Raw genomic sequence first — 23,000 nt, 5'->3', positions numbered from 1 at the left:
TAACACAACGCAGTCGTGTATTTCGAAGAGGACAGATTTAAAATAAAAAAATCCGTTACAACTGCTGTGTATTGCTGGCGGAATTTGCTGTTGTGGGAAGGAATTTAAGACGATGTTAACCTGGATTTTAAATGTGGCATTTGCAATAAATTGTATATGTGACAAAGATTTTAGTTGTCACTAACGATGCAAGAATATATGGATAACACATAATTACCAATTAACCCTACTGTAATATGGATCGTTACGTAATAGAGTGTATTAAGCACACGGGTTAAAAGGTCTAAATGCACTGCCAAATGACTACAGGGAATACAAACAAGGCATCAATAACTCATTCGTTCCTGCTACATAATATGGGAAATTAAGTACAGAACTATTCCTCCGTTTAGAGCAAGAAAGATCTTGAAAAATGATGTAGATATTGTTTTGACAACAACTGTAGTTTTTATCATTTGTCAAAGGGTCTGGCGGGAATAAATACAATATTTTACTGGAGAATTCATTTGGAATACCGAGTGTAAATTTAAGCATAACGTATTGTATTGATTGCTTGGAATTTACAAATCAGTATGTTCATTCTTTACCTAGATATAATTAATATGCTTGGATAACAAGACCGTTATCCGTGAGTATAATAAAGGCATTTATTCAGACAAGGCTGAAACGACATGTGAAAGTCGGATTAGAAGAAAAACATAAGACATAGCGAGGTATGTCAAACGGCCCACACGAGCTTAAAGTATGTGATAAGCAATGAACACCGAATATAACACGTCATGAACAAAAACATGTTGTTTGCTGTAATTTGTATGTGTTAATTAAAAGACAATACGTAATGATAATGACAAATATGTTACCATGAAATTACCGAAATGGGGTTTAATGAAATTAAAATTTGAGAATCCGAGGATTAAATACTAAGGTTTTAGATATTAATAAATGTAGCACTTTTTCTGAAAAACCTCAGTCTGTACCTGATATTCATTCATATAACATCGAAATACACGGTAAATGAATCAAAGTGTATACTGTTGGATTTAACTTCAACATTCCGTCCAACATGAGTATACGTCCATCGATTATCTTTGTCGTTCTGGCTCTGCTACCATCATGTTTATCCGAGTGCCGTTTTCCGGACTTTTTACAAACTCAAGGTGAAGGACCTTCTTGGTTCGTTACTTATCACAATAAGGAAGTTTCGATTTCTGTAAATCACACCAAAATGATAATTAAAGAATGCAGAAATAAAGGGCATGTGCAGTGTCAAGAGTACGAAAGACATTGTGCTGTGCCTCACGGAGGAAGTCGATTTCTGGTGCGAGAATATGTAAAGGACAGATCTACATATGAAACAGAAATCACGTATCGATGCATTCAATTCTTGCGCCGCAGTAAAAGCGTTGTTCAAGTTCGAATTACCCTTTATAATGCAAAAGATTCATCTGACAGTCTATGCAATGAGAATCATTTAGTGCTCGATCAGTATCCAATGATTTCCCGGGAACATGCTACAGAAGTGAACGAATGTCCAGCTATTGGAGGATACGACTTCAAACTTTACCATTATGGAGAACAAACACCTCTATGTGATGACATTTTTCTTCCTTTGAGAATAGAAAGTGATTGTACTCACCATGAAGGGATTAAGCTTTACTTTAGACGTAGAAATTGTTCAAATCTTTTTGTGGGTCGTGATCTAAAGATAGATCCATTACAAGCAGAACCCGTTGAAATACGGTGTGTTGCATCTTGGCAGTATAATAAATACACTTTTGCTATTGTAAAATGGAGGGGTACTCCAAAGTTTTGGTGTATACGTGTTACATATTTGAATGACAAAATAGACGAGATGTATGTATACTTTAGCGGCATTTGTCCGTCTAATAATAAAAATTATGAACGAATGCTTATATTAAAACATTTCAAAACGCATTATGTAACAGGTATATGTGCTGATCAAAATATGAAATGTAGTTACCATCATTGTTCAACTTACAAAGACAAATGTAAATTGTCTTGTGCATTATGTGAACCAGAAATGGAAGAAAAATCATGTTCATTTCCCCATGCCTATTATGGCCGTTGGAACAGCTTACATCCTACCACCAGTGCTTTAGAAATAACAAACGACACACTAACGTATAACAATATGAAATGGGAATGTGTCGAATCAAAGAGCAACAATCGTCTTGAAATATTTGGGAGACATGCCCTCAAACTGAAATTTTCTAATGGTTGCTACCCAAGATATATGTGTACTGAAATCGAGCATCCTACAACTTCAGTTATCAGATATAGGACAGGAAAAGAATTATTTTGGCCGATTGATTCTATTGATGATGTATGCGAGGAACGTTTCTTTGACTACCGCCCGACCTTTGCAGAAACTAGTGGCATAGCTAGGACCTCTGGTCCTTGGGTTTATTTTATCAAAGATTCACCAGAATATGTGAATTGTAACCTTCCTTGGTATATCAAGAATTCAGCTTTCTTTGAAATGTATGACAACAAAAATCAATTGGCTAACCAGGGATGTCTGTCTTATGACAACGAAAGTCCTGGTCATGTTTTACAACTTTATTACACATATCAAAATCTCCAACAAGAATGGAATGTTCAAACACAAAAGACATTTGTTTGTATTGCTTCGATTAAAATTATCGGTGAAAATGACGTATTGATTACGCATAATATCGATGAAGGTGTATACATGTGCTGGACGTTTGTGCAAGACCGATATAGAAATTATGTGTACATATTCAACGCAAAGAATTGCGGGAATGGTACAAATAAACAACTTGTATTCTTTAGTGCTCAAAAATACATTGCTATGTTGGTGCTCCGAAAAAACTCTACAGTATGTGACTTAATTGGAAATAAAGACACTATAATTACGAGAAGAAGTGATGACGCATTGTCTAATTTGACTGAAAATAATATCGGCTCATTAGCATTTAGACCTCATTTAGCAATAAGTCTACTGTTATATATTAGTTTAATGTATAACTTACGATGATATTACTTATTAACGTCTGTACACGTTTATATATAGATATTTATATAATGAAAATACATGGGTGCGTGGTCATAGTATCCTTGTTTAGATACAACGTGTACACTGTTTTGTTTGTGATAGACTGCGCGTTGCAGAAATTTGTTTTAGTGATATAAAGCGACCACATATAAAAACATAGTTTTTTGTATATAAGAAAATGCACGGTTTCACAGTAAGACACAGTTTCCAAAATGGTTTCTCTACTCTAACATAATTGCGCTTACTAAAACAAACTCTGACACGTAACATGTACACAAACTATACGGTTTTGTGTGTGTCTATTTTATATTCACGCCTAGCATGACGTCGTCACTGTTTTTCATCCAATAAATGTTTCTGTTTCATTTTGACAATCAATCATTAAACCAGCAATTTGGATACAAGTTAACCCTACATAAACCCGCGATTCCTTGAAACAATGGGCAACACTTTGTTAAAAGTTCTGATTTTGAAACACAGAACTTTATACATTCAAATTTGTCGGTAAAACGAAATATTGTATTCATGTTTCTTGTTCATAAATACAAACATGTGTTTTGAATGTTACATAATGTATGTTATCATGTTTCAAGCTGACTGATCATTTTATTGAATTGACGGATATATGTTGTTTTTTCCTTCTTAAAGGGTATGATTACAGATAATAAATTGATTTTTGTATTTATTTTTTGCAGCTTGCGGGGATTGCTTTCTTCATTTTGCATATTTCTGGAGCGTAATATCTCAAATGATTAAGTTAAGATGAATGACTGCAAATAACTATATCAATTTTTAGTGTATCCGTGTGATTGGTTACTTTTTGTATACCTAAAACACTGATTCCTTAGAAGGCAAATAATTATCAAACAATTTGCTTCCTAAAATGTTTTTTTTAGTTTAAAGCTGCAAATCTCCAGATAAGCAAAAATGTTTCAAGAATATCAACCATGAGAAACGTTTGCTCCGACTCAATAAATAATTTGCATGTAAAATGAAATCAATGACTGATTTTTCTAAAGTTTTCATCAGTGTTCTTCTTCTTGATTATCGCAGTAATGACTATTTTGTATATTCTGGCCTGTTTTATGATTTTAGTAATTTACAATTTGGAAATTACTTTCTTTGATCACTTATATGATATTTTACTTTTTGATACTTTTTAAACAATTTCATCAAGAAAAGTATGAATCTGAAAGCATTTTGTGAATTAATTTCCATCACGTGAATAGTTTAAAATATATATTGTTTGACAATAGCATTCACGTTCTGAAGCAGTGTAACATGTAGCTGTTTTTAAACTATGTTTAAAAACAAGCATCGATCCGCAACATTTATTGAAGCATATATGTGAATGTTATACTATGTAGCAAGTTGTTGTACTAATTATATGTAAATAAACAATAATTTCTAAATTTTTGTTAATTAAACTATTGGATATATATATATTAAATATTGTTTGTTTATCTTTAAATCAAAATATACACACGAAATCAAAGACAATTCAATATCTATAGCGCGTTATAATAGAGATAGCTTCATTATTTATTTATGGATAGTCATCAAAACAAACACGAGCTTATAAGTTAGTATACAGTTTTCAGTTGCAGTTACAGTTTAGTATATCCAGGCTTCTCGGAAACAGAGTATAATATATGTTTTACAGCAAACAATCAATAATACATGTCCATCATCTAGTTTTCTTTTTTCTTTTTTTAAACCGAGATAACTCTTCGTTATCATAGCGAAAATATATTACAGAAACACTGCAAAATTCCTTACATTGAAATGCTACAGAAACATGTATGTATTATACAGTGCATTGTCTTCTTTTCTTCTCAGACATAATTCAATATGAAAATAGCATGCAGATAAAGTATCCTGGAGCTCATCTTTTACTGTTTTGAGTCTTCTCTTTATATATAGTGTAAGTTTTATACTAGAGCAGATTACCAAGTGACTTTCATGAATTATTAACTCGAATCAGACAAATACTCTCTAACAATACATGGCTAGACAACACTAAAATCAATTTAGCTTAACTGAATCTCAAAACTAGTCACTGAAATTTGAAACTATCAATATAACGTAGCTCAAATATCTACTTTGTGTCAAATTGGTGTGTTTTACAGTGGCCAAATTGAATACTAATCAACTGAAACTGTTTACTGTCTCCTTATAATTTAAGATGTCAATTCATGTCTTCCATTATAAGCATTATTAGTACATGTATATATGATATACTTCTTTGCCTTCTTTATGACAAATACAACATTACATAGAATTGTGAATAATCTTATGAGCAGACCCTGCAACATTTTCAATTATGTCGTTTTGGGCTTTCTTTATGAATTTGTTTTTACATTTATCCTTTTTTATTCCTTTTTTTAATAAAAAACAACATGTGTTCGTTTACTCTTCTTTTATATAGTTTTGTAATGAAGATATCTTAATCGTTTTTCTCAAACGCCCGGAGGAACCGAATGCTTTTCTTTCAATACCATTCACTGAACCTTAACATATGATATTGACACGTACTTTGCATAATAATGTAAAAATCATGTCGAACAGAAGAAATCAATCAGACTTATATTAATACCTGAGAAAAGATGCTAAATTAATATAGGACAATTTGTTAATCTGGAAAAGTAAACATCTTAGCTTTAATTCAGCCTGGATAATTGAATATTACCTATGCTATCTATTTTATTGCTCATGTTTTAAATGCTTCTGGTATCTTCGTGTTATTGTCTTTTTGAATTGTGATATAAATTGTTCTAGTTACTTTTCATATTACGTGGGTCCTTTGCAATTGAAAATTCCTGGACTGGTAATTGGAGACCGTATTGAGTCAGAATATGTTCTTTATGAATAACTTGCATCAATCAAAAGCAATATGATAAAATTAATACGATGTAGCTTTCTCATCAATATGAAATGATTGAATTTACGATATCATGTTTATGATATATTGAATCCACACAATATTGATGAATTCCTTTTTAGCTTTACCGCTTTTGTTTCTGATAATACATATGTATTTGTTGAAGTATTTCTATTTCAATAAAAAAACACAGGATGCAGTTCAAACAACGTACGAATATTGTTAATTGTTAACTTTGGCTGTAACGAATGAGGGAACGCATGCACTCTTTGCTATCGCTGAATTGTGTGTTAAGTTCTCTTTTTTATTGTTACTATATGAAACCATTTGCCAATACGACTGTGGGTTGAAATTTCACCATGGAATTTGTTTTTTATACTTCGCAACAGCAAGTGTTGAGTGCTGTGTGACAGGTGTTAAATGTTGCCCCGTGCTTGACTTCACTGTTGTTATATTTTCTATGGTACTTCGGGATCATTGATTTCTGCACTTTTACGTGTTGAAAAATGAGTACCGCTCAAGCCGATGCTATGACTAAAATGGCATATGCATGTTGGACGTACTGATGTCAACGACCAAACAAATGTATATCTATCGTCTGATTGAAGTTGATGTATGTTATCTTCTAATAAATTATTCATCAGATTATCCGAGTTTTCAATTTAGTCCAATTGGATTCTTATGCTGCACAAAAGTTTTTTTTATGTGAAAACTACAACAATGTGATCTGGTTTATACTTACTGACACTCATTAATTTAGATGTCGTCAGCAGTCGGTCTGCTTTCGAAGCTACACACAGCGTTTTTTGTTTAATTTTGCAAGTTTATATTAATTTATTAATTAATTATTTATTTAAAATTGTTTTTGTGTTTTTGTATAGTTTTCAACATATATGTTTAAATCTAGCAATTATAGAATAATATAAAAATTCATATAAGTTTTCATTGGAAAAGGGAAAAAACATTTCCTAGCATATAAACAAAGCCGTGATAACCCAAACTTTTTATTTTTAAAGTAAATTTGTAATCAGAAACCTTCTTCCATCTACATATTTCCTTTGGAATCTTTTACTGCCATTAAGATATATATTCCGTCCTATATGAATTTCTCTGAAACATATAACAATCACGTTTGAAGAAGTGCAGTTATTATTCTATTGTAAAGGATTATTCAGTTATATTAGTTTAATAAATAATACCGTTTGCAATGACGTTAATTACAAAATACGTTTACATTAATAAACTTTCCAAATCTAAATCATATTTATGCGTTCACATACCAGACTATTATTAAGAACGATTGTAGTCCCTGCCTTTCGCCTGATATATTATACCTTTATACATTATATCAGAACCCATTTTGTAATCTTAAGGGATCAATAATGCCAAAATTTGAATCCTCTCATTTGTATGTAGGTATGAAAACTAAAACAAGAAAGAATATTCCCGCAAATTAATCAATCGTCCAAGGACCTACATCCAACGAAATATATTCATTCTGTCTATATAGAAATATGAAGTTTAAAACCAAGCTAATGTAAATTTTCACTACGTCAGTTGGAAAAACTGATATTTCTTATGCAAAATGTCCACATTTGTAAACTTATATACAACATAAACACTGTTTACAGTTCGTGTTTCTCAAAGCTCAGTCTGCTAAAATGAAAAGTCGAGAATACTGACAATGCTGATCAGCTACATTATCAGCCGCGAATATTTATTATGACATCTACGTCCATTTATTATGCCAACCTGTCTGTGAAATATTACAAAGGATAATATAAATAAACAACACATGCAGACGCAATAGACTTATCAATTATCTTACGTCCAACTCAGATTAGAAACCACGTAGAAGTAGCATGATTTTAATAAATGATGAGCATATAAAGTTCAGGCTGGAATGAAATTGTCTTTCACCAGCTATTTCTTAAAAACAATTAAGAATAATGTGTACATAAATGTCTTATTCCTACCCCCAAATCTTTGATTAAATGTCAGGTTTAGTTCGTTGTGAACTAAAATCTGTTTTAGTAATATATAGCGACGATATATAAAAACATAGTTTTTGCATAGAAGAAAATACACGGTTTCACAGTAAGACACAGTTTTCAGAATGGTTCCTCTACTCTTTAATAATTGCGCTTACTAAAACAAACTGACACGTAGCATGTTCACAAACTATACGGTTTTGTGTGTGTCTTTTTTATATTGACGCCTAGCATGACGTCGTCACTGTTTTTCATCCAATAAATGTTTCTGTTTCATTTTGACAATCAATCATTAAACCAGCAATTTGGATACAAGTTAACTCTACATAAACCCGCGATTCCTTGAAACAATGGGCAACACTTTGTTAAAAGTTCTGATTTTGAAACACAAAACTTTATACATTCAAATGTGTTGGTAAAACAATTGTATTAATGTTTCTTGTTCATAAATACAAACAAATTGCTATACGTTTTGAATGTTATATAATGTATGTTATCAAGGTTTCAAGCTGACTGGTCTTTTTATTGAATTGACGGATGTATGTTTTTCTTTCTTAGTGATGATGGAAATATGACTTAGAGTGTCTAATATGAAGCAAATTATGAGAGTATTATTTGTAAACGGTATTATAGGGTATGATTACAGATAATAAATTGATTTTTGTATTTATTTTTTTGCAGCTTGCGGGGATTGCTTTCTTCATTTTGCATATTTCTGGAGCTTAATATCTCAAATGATTAAGTTAAGATTAATGACTGCAAATAACTATATCAAGTTTTAGTTCATCCGTGTGAATGGTTACTTTTTGTCTACCTAAAACACTAATTCCTTAGAAGGCAAATAATTATCAAACAATTTGCTTCCTAAAATGGTTTTTAGTTTAAAGCTGCAAATCTCCAGATAAGCAAAAATATTTCAAGAATATCAACCATGAGAAACGTTTGCTCCGATTTTTTAAAGTATAAATATTCACAACTCAATAAATAATTTGCATGTAAAATGAAATTAATGACTGATTTTTCTAAAGTTATCATCAGTGTTCTTCTTCTTGATTATCGCAGTAATGACTATTTTGTATATTCTGGCCTGTTTTATGCTTTTAGTAATTTACAATATGTAAATTACTTTCTTTGATCACTTATATGATGACAATATTTTACTTTTTGATACATTTTAAACAATTTCATGAAGATAAGTATGAATCTGAAAGCATTTTGTGAATTAATTTCCATCACGTGAATTGTTTAAAAAATATATATTTTGAAAATAGCATTCACGTTCTGAAGCAGTGTAACATGTAGCTGTTTTTAAAATTTGTTTAAAGATCGTATCGATCCGCAACATTTATTGAAGCATATATGTGACAGTTATACTATGTAGCAAGTTGTTGTACTAATTATATGTAAATAAACAATAATTTCTAAATTTTTGTTAATTAAACTATTTGATATATATATTAAATATTGTTTGTTTATTTTTAAATCAAAATATACACACGAAATCAAAGATAATTCAATATCTATAGCGCGTTCTAATAGAGATAGCTTCATTATTTATGTATGGATAGTCATGTAAACAAAAAAGAGCTTATTAGTTAGTATACAGTTTTCAGTTGCAGTTACAGTTTAGTATTTCCAGGCTTCTCGGAAACAGAGTAAAATATATGTTTTACAGCAAACAATCAATAACACATGTCCAGCTTCTAGTTTTCTTTTTTTTCTTTTTTAACCGAGATAACTCTTCGTTATCATGGCGAAAACATATTACAGAAACACTGCAAATTTCCTTACATTGAAATGCTACATAAACATGTATCTATTATATAGTGCATTGTCTTTTTTTCCTCTCAGACATAATTTAATATGAAAATAACATGCAGATAAAGTATCCTGGAGCTCATCTTTTACTGTTTTGAGTCTTCTGTTTACCTTAAAGTTTTATACTATAGCAGATTACCAAGTGACCTTCATGAATTATTTACTCGAATCCGACAAATACTCTCTCACAATACATGGCTAAACACCACTAAAATCAATTTTGCTTAACTGACTCTCAAAACTAGATCACTGAAATTTGAAACTATCAATATTAATTAGCTCAAATATCTTCTTTGTTTCAAATTTGTATGTTTTACAGTGGCCAATTTGAATACTAATCAATTGAAACTGTTTACTGCCTCCTTAAAATTTAAGATGTCAATTCATGTATTTTCTTCCATTATAAGCATTATTAGTGCATGTATATATAATATACTTCTTTGCTTAATTTATGACAAATACAACATTACATAGAATTGTGAATAATCTTATGAGCAATTTGAATCGAGCCTGCAACATTTTCAATTATGTCGTTTTGGGCCTTCTTTAGGGATTTGTTTTACATTTATCCATTTTTATTCCTTTTTTAATAAAAAAGAACATGCGTTCGTTTACTCTTCTTTTATATAATTTTGTCATGAACATATGATATTGACACGTATCTTGCATAATAATGTGAATATCATGTCGAACAGAAGAAATCAATCAGCTTATATTAATACCAGAAAAAGGATGCATAATTAATAAAGGACAATTGGTTAATCTGGAAACGTAAACATGTTAGTTTTAATTCAGCCTGGATAATTGAATATTACCTAGGCTAGCTTTTTTATTGCTCATGTTAGAAATGCTTCTGGTATCTTCGTGTTATTGTCTTTTTGAATTGTGATATAAATTGTTCTTGTTACTTTTCACATTACGTGGGTCCTTTGCAATTTAAAATTCCTGGACTGGTAATTGGAGACCGTATTGAGTCAGAATATGTTCTTTATGAATAACTTGCATCAATCTAAAGCAATATGATAAAATTACTACGATGTAGCTTTCTCATCAATATGAAATTATTGAATTTACGATATCATGTTTATGATATATTGAATCCACACAATATTGATGAGTTCCTTTTTAGCTTTACCGTTTTTGTTTCTGATAATACATATGTATTTGTTGAAGTATTTCTATTTCAATAATGCAGTTCAGACAACGTACGAATATTGTTAATTGTTAACTTTGGCTGTAACGAATGAGGGAACGCATGCATTCTTAGCTATCGCTGAATTGTGTGTAACGTTCTTTTTTTATTGTTACTATATGAAACCATTTCCCAATACGGCTGTGGGTTGAAATTTCACCATGGACATTGTTTTTTATACTTCGCAACAGCAAGTGTTGAGTGCTGTGTGACAGCTGTAAAATGTTGCCCCGTGCTTGACTCCACTGTTGTTATATTTCCTATGGTACGTCGGGATCATTGATTCAAGCACTTTTATGTGTTGAAAAATGAGTACCGCTCAAGCCGATGCTATGACTAAAATGGCATATGCATGTTGGACGTACTGATGTCAACGACCAAACAAATGTATATCTATCGTCTGATTGAAGTTGATGTATGTTATCTTCTAATAAATTATTCAACAGATTATCCGAGTTTTCAATTCAGTCAAATTGGATTCTTATGCTGCACAAAAGTTTTTATGTGAAAACTACAACAATGTGATCTGGTTTATACTTACTGACAATCATTAATTTAGATGTCGCCAGCAGTCGGTCTGATTTCGAAGCTACACACAGCGTTTTTTGTTTGTTTATTTTTGCCGGTTAATATTAATTAATTATTTTGTTTAAAATCATTTTTGTTTTTTTTGTATAGTTTTCAACATATATGTTTAAATCTAGCAATAAGAGAATAATATAAAAATTCATATAATTTTTCATTGGAAAAGAGAAAATACATTTCCTGCATATAAACAAAGCCGTGTTAACCCAAACTTTTTATTTGTAAAGTAAATTTGTAATCAGAAACCTTCTTCCATCTACATATTTCCTGCCATTAAGATATATATTCCGTCCTATATGAATTTCTCTGAAACATAATAACAATCACGTTTGAAGAAGTGCAGTTATTATTCTATTGTAAAGGATTATTCAGTTATATTAGTTTAATAAATAATACCGTTTGCAATGACGTTAATTACAAAATACGTTTACATAAATAAGCTTTCCATATCTAAATCATATATAGGCGTTCACATACCAGACCGTTATTAAGAACGATTGTAGTCCCCGTCTTTCGCCTGATATATTATACCTTTATACATTATATCAGAACCCATTTTGTAATCTTAAGGGATCAATAATGCCAAAATTTGAATCATCTCATTTGTATGTAGGTATGAAAACTAAAACAAGAAAGAATATTCCCGCAAATTAATCAATCGTCCAAGGACTTTTAACTACATCCAACGAAATATATTCATTCTGTCTATATAGAAATATGAAGTATAAAACCACGCTAATGTAAATTTTCACGAATAACGTCAGTTGGAAAAACATATTTATTATGCAAAATGTCCACTTTTGTAAACTTATATACATATATACAACTTAAACACTGTTTGTAGTTCGTGTTACACAAAGCTCAGTCTGCTAAAATGAAAAGTCGAGAAAATACTGACAATGCCGATCAACTACATTATCAGTCGCGACTAATTATTATGACATCTACGTCCATTTATTATGCCAACCTGTCTGTGAAATATTACAAAGGAAATAACAAATAAACAACACATGCAGACGCAATAGACTTATCAATTATCTTACGTCCAACTCAGATTAGAAACCACGTAGAAGTAGCATGATTTTAATAAATGATGAGGATATATAGTTGGCTGGAATGTAATTGTCTTTCACCAGCTATTTCTTAAAAACAATTAAGAATAATGTGTACATTAATGTCTTATTCCTACCCCCAAATCTTTGATTAAATGTCAGTTTTTAGTTGTGATTTACTACAACAAGGAAGTTGCCGGTAAAGGTTAGGGATGAATTTATATCGCATTTTATAAATTTCATTCGAAAAGACAATAATTGTTGGGGAAAAAAACGAACTTAAATATTTAAGAAGAAAGAAAAAAAGTGTAATAGTTTTAGGCATGTATTGCAGACACATCGTTTCTTTCTTTGATTTATTATTGTAAAATAGAAAAAAGAACGCCCAAAACGAAACCTATTTACTGAAAAGTTACTCATTGTCAGTTTTTTAGTTTAGGCAATACTGTGTAATGTTCAAGAAAGTTATAAGGTTTGACTGTCTTTCTGTGGCATTTAAAATTAGCTTTTGTAAAAAAGGAACGCCACAAAGATAAAAAAATCCAAAGTTAATGGTTTTGTTTGGAGTGTCTTGTTAAGGTCATTTTCAGCGATTCTAACATACCTCCTTGCATAAGGTCGGTTGTGCTTAGCGACAGTTAGACTCATCATATCCCACAAATTCCCAAGTGTATAGTATCCCATAGTCTGAACTTCTATAGCTGTTTGTTTTTATATTGTCAGATCTAATTTACACTCTAAATATCATACAGCGACTTTCCAGGAAGAGCTCTGGTGCTCATTACTTACTCCGAGCCTGCTACTTTAATTCATTTAAATTATTGACGATTTATATGCATATTAAACTTGGTTAAAACATCTTCAAATATTTTGGTACGTGCTTTTAAAGCTATCAATTATGTTTATAATTAGTTTAGTATCTTTATTTTCACGAACCATGCGATTAAATATATCCTCTAATTAACATTTCCCTAAAAGAAGATAATGAGTTTTAACTAGAAAATTCCAAAACTCTCCAGCAGCAGATTTATATCTTTTTAAAGTTTTGAATTACCAAAACATTACGTTATCTGCATTGTTTAAAGTAAAATATTTTGAACGCACAATTAGTGGGTTATTATCGTTCTGAACAGTTGATAAAAGTATTTTAAGGGCCAACCTGTATAATGTACATTGATGGATGCATGGTTGTATGTTATTGTTTGGTTAACTCTATCAATAATTTTAAATAGGTCAATTTAGGAAGTATTTTGGAAAACCGAAGCTGTTTGAAACTTATACACAATATGCATTGTCTTACTCAGCATTACAAAAATATAATATATTGAAAAGATATAATATAGACTTCCGCGGATTAAAACACATTACTTTTACAATTTTCAATTTAATAAAATTGTTTCTATTAAAGCCTACACGATCTCTTTCCCTTTGTCTGGAAGAAATACATATGTGAAATAAGCCCTAAGATATCTTTTTAATACCATTTGTCTGGAACAGATAATATCAAAGGAATGTCTTATTAGAAAGGCGCGTGGTGTACGAGATAAGATGCAATAATCATAACACAAATACAAGGAAATTGAAGTAAAGAGTCGTGTATACCTACTTTATAACTTCAAGAACAACATTTGACAACTGCATTAGGGAGCCGGTTCTTTGCGTCAATATATTTTACCTTAAAACTGGTAGTCTTGAATTCGTTACTCAGCCAACCGGGAAATTTTGCATTTTTCTGTAAGGAACTAAAACTAAGTCGTTTGATTGATGACTCGACAATCTGGTATGTTCCTGGTATGAGAAAAAAACATAGAGAAATAAAAAAAATCCTTAAAGAACGCAAAAAACGACAAAATTGAAAATGTTGAACTTAACATGTACAATCACAATTATACACTTGTATTGGCATAATATCTCTTTAAAAATTAATGGATATACTTATATTACCCGCCATTACTGCGTACCTAAACATAAGGAAAGTAAAATTGTTTGATTATGTGTTATAATGTCAAAATTGTTAATGAACGAGGTATAATATTATGGTCATGCATTCAAAGTCCGTCAATATCGGTTGAGAAAGCAGCATGTCTCCAAATAAGTATTTTTCTAAAATTTAACATATAAAATGAATTTCATGATTTTGTAAATAAATGAACAAATGGAAATCTAATTTAAATTTTAAAAATATCATGTAAATTATGTTCAAATTATCTATCATAATGATTTTTGTCATTTTATTTTAACTGCGTTACGAACGGGATATATTGAATTCCTTCATTGCTGTAGAAAGCAAGTTCTCTAGGTGAAATTAAATTACTAAAACCGATACGAAATTGTATCAATGAGAACAAATTTCTTATTTTTGTATGACTATCAACTCAAATATAATGATATGGCGCTATAATAATTCAGAATAATGTAATAAAATGGCATTTTGTTTACGTTTCTTCAAACAGCATCCGTCTTTACCTTTGAACATGCATTGCGTGCAATCATCTTAGAACATTCTCATTTCGTTCCATTATTGACGTGAGTGTAGCATGACAAATGACGTATAAATTATTCACTGGTGGTAAAAGATTTATAGTCTTGCTAAAAAGGGGTATAAATACCTCTTTTGGGAATTCGTATTAGTAAACAGGAAGAAAAGAGACAAATACGCTGGTACTTTACGGTTTTCAAATATCACGAGGAAACAAACTGATTGTGTTGTATAACAATTTTCTCGTGTTTTATAAAATACATGACTATTTGCAACTGTAAAACACTCGTGAACAAATAATAAGCAGTTTTTTGCCATCGTATATTTACAGATTTAACGATTATTTCGTTGTGAATAACCTAGTTGTGTATACTTCTGAATGATCTTTATAAGATAATGTGAAAAAATATTTAACTTGATAGTAAATCATATTATAGAAATATGCAGCATATCAATTCTGCAACCAATAAAAATCAATAACGTATTGAACATTTTTCTGCAACTATGCATGTGACTTTATTTATCACATGAAACCATTTATATATGACATGATAATCATCCTACACAGAACAATTAATAATGAATAAAAAAGTAAAGAATATCTCTGGCTTCAATCATAATTGACATGACTGCATGGCGTATCTTTAATTGAGCATTATCAACAATTGTGTCTTTCGGCAATTGTCATTTGTAACCACCTGAAAAGAAAGTTTTTGTCCGAAGCTTTATACAAACAAAGGTAACAGAAACCCATTCTCCCACCAACAAATTTAGCTATACCTTATATTTCACAAAATCCACTTTAAATGTGATTGAAATTGTGGAATTTAACACGTGAATTCATGACGTTGAAATCATAAATTCGTGAAGATCAAATCGTAAATTCATGAAGTTCAAATCTGAAATTCATAATTTAAAATCGTGAATGTGTGAGTTCTGTATGTAAGTACAATTAAATGGAAGTATTTTTGTTTTAGATATCGGTTAACAAACAAATTTATTCAAAGTAAGTCACAGCGTGATAAACATCTTCTTCCTACGTATATATGCTGCTTGTTTTACGTTCAAATATTTTGTTCACTATATACCTGTAAGAGGTATTTCCTCGGAAAAAATATTTTATACCAATGCGCTCTTAGCTATAATAAATGACCTCAAAGGTAAATTTTCGAATTGATGCTTACCATTTTATTTTGCTGATAAATGATAGTGTTAACAGTTGATCCGATGGTTCCATTTGAAACACTTATTTCGCCCAGAGAATATTCTCTATCGAGTGGTCATCACTACCCTATCTCGTGAATAATTCTTTAAACATAGCTTGCCAAGAAATCTCAGACAGCTTTACAGCCTTTGTACTAGTTTTATAGAAAGCTGTCTGGTGCAAGACAGCCAGAAGTGCATTTTTTTGCTTCGTTATTAGTTCATGACATACTAAATGTTTATTTATGCATCTCGGTCAAATGCTTGTCCCCAAGAAGGTCCACAACGGTCCGAACCTACAATAAAATCTTAATTTAAATGAATGTTAAGTGATGTTTTATATACAATGTCATGTATATGTTACTTCCAATCGAGGCATATTACATGATATTAAATCTCTTCTCATTTTTTCCAGATAACTTAATATCGTAAGTACTAAGTAATACAAAAACTTCCTAACATGTACCAAAATGCTTAATTTGGTGTTCATCATTTTCTTAATCCTTCAAAAGCGGATCATTCTCGTGTATATCTCCTACCACAGCACGCTGCTCGTGAATGCATTTGACGGCACTTGTTTTCAACTACATTTTTCTGATGCCACTTTGATACCTGAAACGGAAATCAGGGATTATTAACGGACAATAAAATCGGAAGGAATGTGAAGTAGTGAAATAAGGTGTTCCGTCAATCCATATATTAAATATTTTCTCCAATTTTATTAACTTGGCAGGAATATCACAACGAATGGGAAAACAAAAGAGTTTTAGATTGAGTTGTGGCAATTTGTAAATTAACCATTTACAAAGCAAAATTTCTGGCTTCAATCATAATTGACATGACTGCATGGCGTATCTTTAATTGAGCATTATCAACAATTGTGTCTTTCGGCAATTGTCATTTATTACCACCGGAAAAGAAAGTTTTTGTCCGAAGCTTTATACAAACAAAGGTAAAAGAAACCCATTCTCCCACCAACAAATTTAGCTATACCTTATATTTCACAAAATTCACTATAATTGTGATTGACCAGTAACGCAAAATGTTATGGATAAGGTATGAAATCTGCCGACGAAGGTGTTTAGAATGCGTCCAATTTTTTTTTTGTCGTTTCACCGATCCCAATACAATTTGAAAGTTGCATACAAAATGTCGATGGGTCACCTGGATTATTATTTATACGTGCATATTCGAATTAAACGATCATGGCAAAGAATAAAGTTAAAGAGTTTTAAACCATTTGAAACAAATTTGTCACTCAGCACACACCTTTAAAACGAAACATGTATATACATGACTTAAACGTACTAAACATATTCTGATCATTGTTATATCAGAATGATGACAATCGTTACAATAATATTACAACTAGAAGTTCCATTAGCAATTAGTAATAGTCTGTTAGCAAAGCAGAACAAAATAATAAAAATATCACATTCGAGATTTGAGTATTTATCTCTTCGGTACTTTCATCTAATTAGAAATGTTATAATTATGTAAAATCAATTACTGTCCAGTTTGTTCAGCACAACAACGTTTCTATTTTGTAAAAAAAAGAAAATAATTATATACTTGATGCAGAAAGTATTATCGCTGATTGAACAACGTTAAGGACATGGCAACACTAGATTATCTAATTTAATTTGTAAAAGATAACAGTAAGTAAGAACATACTCTATGCAGAAAATATGTCTTTGGATAACGACAACAACTCTAACCTGTTCCATATGATATGCGTGACGAGTACCTTAGAACTTAGAACATTCTGGTCAACTATAAAAACATTGACCAGTGGGATAGGGATAATAAATAATTTATTGTTTTATTTATCAATAACTATTTTTGCAAAAATCTCCTTTGTGATTTGAACTTTTATCTCCCCGATATTAATATACTTTCACAATATACAATATCAGAAGCCTAATAATAAGATAAATTTGAATGCTGTAGAGTTTGTAAAGCTTAATAATAATTTCATATCAATAATATTTTAAAAAGCTTTATTCAGAAGGAGTTGTGTTTCGTATTGACGAAAGACAACGCCAACTTGTATAAAAATAATTGCAGGATATACACGTTAATGATAAACTGAAGTAACATAAATGCAGTATATGTATATTAATGAGCGCTTAGCGCGAGTTAAAAAGTAGATATTTTCTCACTGTGTGAATTTCAATAATATTTATTGAAACATCTTTTTATCTTTTGCCTCATAAATATAATGAAAGTAATTCTCGACTAATTCATTTAAGCGCAGGAAAACGACACGAGTAAAGAAGATGACGTTAGACATTGGACGGCTTTGCGAACGCTGCGCAAGTAAAAGAAATTCCATTTTGTTTGTGGAGTAATTTTAAGCAATTTAATAGAAATAATGGTATTAAAATCGAGTAATATGCCATTAGAAACGAAACACAACGGTTAGTTTTTATCTTAATATACAATATTATGGAATCATACACGACATACGTATGCCAAAATAGTTTGGCAGAGTTAAATCTGAGATGGATAAACCTTGTTTTTTACTGATAATTATTGTAATTTCAGTAACGTTAATAAATCGGCCAGACATAATTTTGCCTGAATAATAGTTTGTTGTATTTAAACAAATGTACTTTGTATGTTTAAACGCACGTCTTTAGTTTAATGAATCATCAAGATTCTAGAAAAATAATTTTACAATTTTAGTCGTCTTTCAATTGCAAATAGAATTCCTCGATCTCTAAGTTCTAATCTATTTCAACGCTTTTATTTGCCTAATCATTCATAGGAGAATTTGATTTATTGGACTTTATTGTTTACAGCGCTAAACAAAACATAATATAAATTTCAATTAATGTTTTAGTTGCTTCAATTCAATTCGTAAAATATGACATGTTAGAGATAACTAGGGAATTATTGCCGATACGAGTGATATAAAACGAATTGCACTGATCTTAAGTGTTAGAAAAATACTCATAATTTCACTGTTTACAATTGTTAGTATATTTGTATATCGTTGGATGTGTTTTTGTTTTCTCTCTTTTTTTCGTTCACTTGCATGGTGTTTTTTTCCTGTGTTTCCATTACAAATGACAAGAAATTGTTAAATACTTAAGTTAATGTTTTAAACTTCATTGTCAAATTAAGTTTGTAAGAATAAAAATGATGTGGGCTACGATTTGCTTGAAATCTATACAAATTCTATGTGACCCATTGAGTGTGCCACAAGATATATTGTACAATGTTCATGTATATCCATCCCTCTTCAATAATGTATAAACACATTGTGGCAAATTTCCTTAGTGCTTTCTGTTTACTTGAAACGCGTATACTGACCGCACAAATTTGACGTTTTACTCCAGGCCAAAGACTCAATTATAAAAGTAATTTCCATCTTATATCATCACAAATGTACACATATAGACACAATGAAGGATTAAATTAACACTCTATCTAACAGCATATGTCTTTTCCACCTGCAAACTTGTCTTAATTTATCTGAAATACTAACACGCAGAGTAGTTTTACTAGCAGCAAAGTATGTTAAATTTGTCATTATCTGTACGTTTACCCTTTACGTGACAAAATACAATATTATATAAGAACACTGAACACAACATTATAATTATGCCAAAAAAAGCTTTTTGAAAGAATAGATACAAAAGGCTTTCATTGTGTGATTTAATTTAATAATAACAAGTATTAAACAAAATATGATTGCCGTATCACTCTACCACAAAATCAAATTAACTAACTTAATTATGTAATCAGTTTCTATTTACAACAACAATAGCATCAAAAGCAAACACACATACACAAACAAAGAGCTACAATAAGCTAAGTTAATGCATCGAACTAAAATGTAAATTACAATATTATCGACATTTAATATATTGCATTTAAATAAATTGCCGTTTGACATTAGACCGAACATTGTTTATATGCTATGTTTTATCTAGTTTAATGAAATTTAATTTATTTATTAAATTTAATAATGCAGCTTTCAACTTATTGCAGGGGAAATATAAATGATAGAACATAAATGAAATGAAGTTGTCTAGAATTAACTCATATTTGACTTAATTAAAGAATAACATTTATTATAACATTTGATTAAATTCTAAGCATTTATGAGAAAGGCATGAACAAATTCCATGTTAGGTTATCATTTTAATACAATAATGCTGTGGACAGATTGCTTGCTCAATAACCAGTCGCAAGGTAAGTGAAACACTGTACGAAAGCAGTTATTAAGTATTTTTTATAGATTTTGTATTACAAATGTACCAAATATAGCAAACTATTTACTCGATATGCGTTTATGAATTTTCTCTTGAACACGGTTATTATGGAAATATATGTCTTATTTCCGAGGTTTATTTGTAAGAATTCTGAAAATGTTTTACTGTATTTATCAGGGGACAGGTGCCTACTTGTACAGTTGTCTGCCAGTCATGGTTTCGAGACCTACTTATGTTTAAATTGAAACTTTTCTAAAACATTTTTGATAAAAAATAATTCAAAGGCTTTCAAAGCAACATTGGTGATTATCATTTTTCCATTCGATTCAAATGTTAATGTTATATACTTAGATCATGGAAAGTTTCAATAGATTATTTAACAAACTGTTACAGGTGATCTTGGAGCTGAAAGTGTTCTCATGTAACCATAAATGTGTATTTTGATGTATGATATACATGTACATAGAAAAGGTTGTCGGAATGATGGATTTCGTTTAGTGTATTAATACCATTCACAAAACTAAAAAACAAAGAAAGACTCTTCTTTAAATGACTGATTATGCATAACATACAATTACACACCAATTTTATTCATCAAGGTTATTCATCGGGTCCTCTCCATGTACATGTATATTTATCACTGGATTCGGGTTGGTCAAACACATTCGACGTTCTCATATTTATAGTTTACTGTACATTACGGGATCAAAATGCCTCCTCAGATGAAAACAACGGCATATCATATTTGAAAGCCAGAACTAGACCCAGGAGGCCATAAGTGGCTCAAAAACACTTTGGTTCAGCTAGCTAGTTCATCAGCTAGACCTTGTCAGAAATCAAAATAATGAAAAAACTTTGCTATCAGTAATACTGTATAGAATACCGTTAGGGCCATCGTGGTTGAACGTTATAATCCAGAGGGCGACAATGTGATAGTGAGACAACGCGATGGCGATCGTACGAGAGAACAGTGACGATAGTACGATAGTGCGATGATGACAACGCGACAATGCAATGGCGACAATGCGATGACGTCAGTACGACAATGCGATAATGCGATGGCGACAATGCGATAGTACGATGACAATAATGTGAGAATCTATAGCATTGTCGTCCTCGTGTTATCGCGTTGTCGTCCTCGTACTATCACCATCGTGTTGTCGCACTATCACATTGTCGATCTCTGGAATATAACATACAACCACGATGGCCCTAACGGTATTCCGTAATACTGTGCTTTTCGCTTCATAGATTCATTGAATTTAAGCTTACTTGAATGATAAAGTTGATCCTTCTAAACTAAAGTGATTCAGTTTTTAATTGTGCTTAGACCAAATCAAAAAATATGTTGGTTTGTAGTGCCCGCTACCTTCCCACCTTCAATTTCTTCAGGTCATCGACTTAAATTTGTTATATTTACCGATATGTATCCTGTACTCCCATAATTACATCCCCTTAATAAGAATATGCCATTTGTGATAAAGATTAGTAACGGAATATATTTTTGCTATGTTTTATTAAAACAACTAAACCATGTGTAATCTGATTATCTCATGACAGTATACTTTGTGTCGTTAATGGTTAGTATTAGAAAATTGTAATTCTGAAACGTCAATTAATTGAGAATGTTTGAATGAAGTACACAAAATCACAAAATACTATCTCTTGTGCAACAGTGATTAAATAATATTATTAAAACACCAGGTAAGCAATGTTGATAAAATGAAGCACAAAATGAAGCACATTTCGAAATTTTATCTTTATGTAATTTACAGGACATACATAGGAAACAACGTATAAAAGAAGTCATAGACAACAATAAAAATAGAAAGGCAAAGAAGAAAAAACAGCCCACAACTACTAGTTCGCTGCTCCAAGAAATCGAACAAAATTTTCTACTTCAATTGTTTATTGTTAAATAAAAGTTTAAATCAATATTATAATAAATATTAACGTTTTTAAAAAGATATTGTTATGTTGTGCTTTTAAAACACAACTGTGTTAATCGTCCTTGATTTTACATCCTGTAATTTATAGCTCGACTATTTAAAGAATAAGGAGAGCTTTCACCTCATCCGGGCGTCGGCGTTAGTTTAATGTTCTGTCCAATTTTTCATACCACATCAATTATGTTCCAAGTCCCTTAAGATATCGCTTTTAAATTTTGCAGACTTGTTAACCACCATGACCCCCAACACCTAGACATGGGTAGACAACTCTGTCAAGCATTTTGTTAAAATTGACTGCTTTGTTAGATGGTTTTCATTTTACTACCAAGAACTAAGAATAGTCGAGTGTGCTGCTCATGACGCTCTTATTGTAGTTTTTAATTCGTGTGAGCTTAAGTAGAAGCTTTGCTGAGAATGATATTGTTGTCATCTAGAGGAAAATATAACAAAAAGAACCACCTTCCGTGTGCTGGTGTCTCGTATCAAAAGCTGTGCTATGTCAATCTTAAATTTGCTAGAGTAAAATAGGACTGGTGGAATAAGAACAAAAAATCAAAGTTTTGATGCATGACCTTGCCCTACACGGGCGC

General features: G+C 31.0%; 1 protein-coding gene across 1 annotated transcript; it reads left to right on the top strand.

Annotated features, from left to right (window-relative positions):
- Nucleotides 1-488: 488 nt before the first annotated feature.
- LOC132725814 (uncharacterized) lies at nucleotides 489-4,481 on the top strand. Its single transcript, XM_060711002.1, has one exon. The coding sequence runs from the start codon at nucleotides 1,064-1,066 to the stop codon at nucleotides 3,017-3,019; it is 1,956 nt and encodes a 651-aa protein (XP_060566985.1). The 5' UTR covers nucleotides 489-1,063; the 3' UTR covers nucleotides 3,020-4,481.
- The last annotated feature ends 18,519 nt before the right edge of the window (nucleotides 4,482-23,000 follow it).

The sequence above is a fragment of the Ruditapes philippinarum genome, unplaced genomic scaffold (assembly GCF_026571515.1).
Source record: "Ruditapes philippinarum isolate M1 unplaced genomic scaffold, ASM2657151v2 ctg11911_1_1_1_1, whole genome shotgun sequence".
NCBI lineage: Eukaryota > Metazoa > Mollusca > Bivalvia > Venerida > Veneridae > Ruditapes > Ruditapes philippinarum.
The sequence above is the reverse complement of the archived record's forward strand: the minus strand, read 5'-3'. Positions and strand labels throughout refer to the sequence as shown.

Excerpts from the sequence above, each read along its gene's own strand:
- LOC132725814 (XM_060711002.1), top strand. The coding sequence starts at position 1,064 with ATGAGTATACGTCCATCGATTATCTTTGTCGTTCTGGCTCTGCTACCA.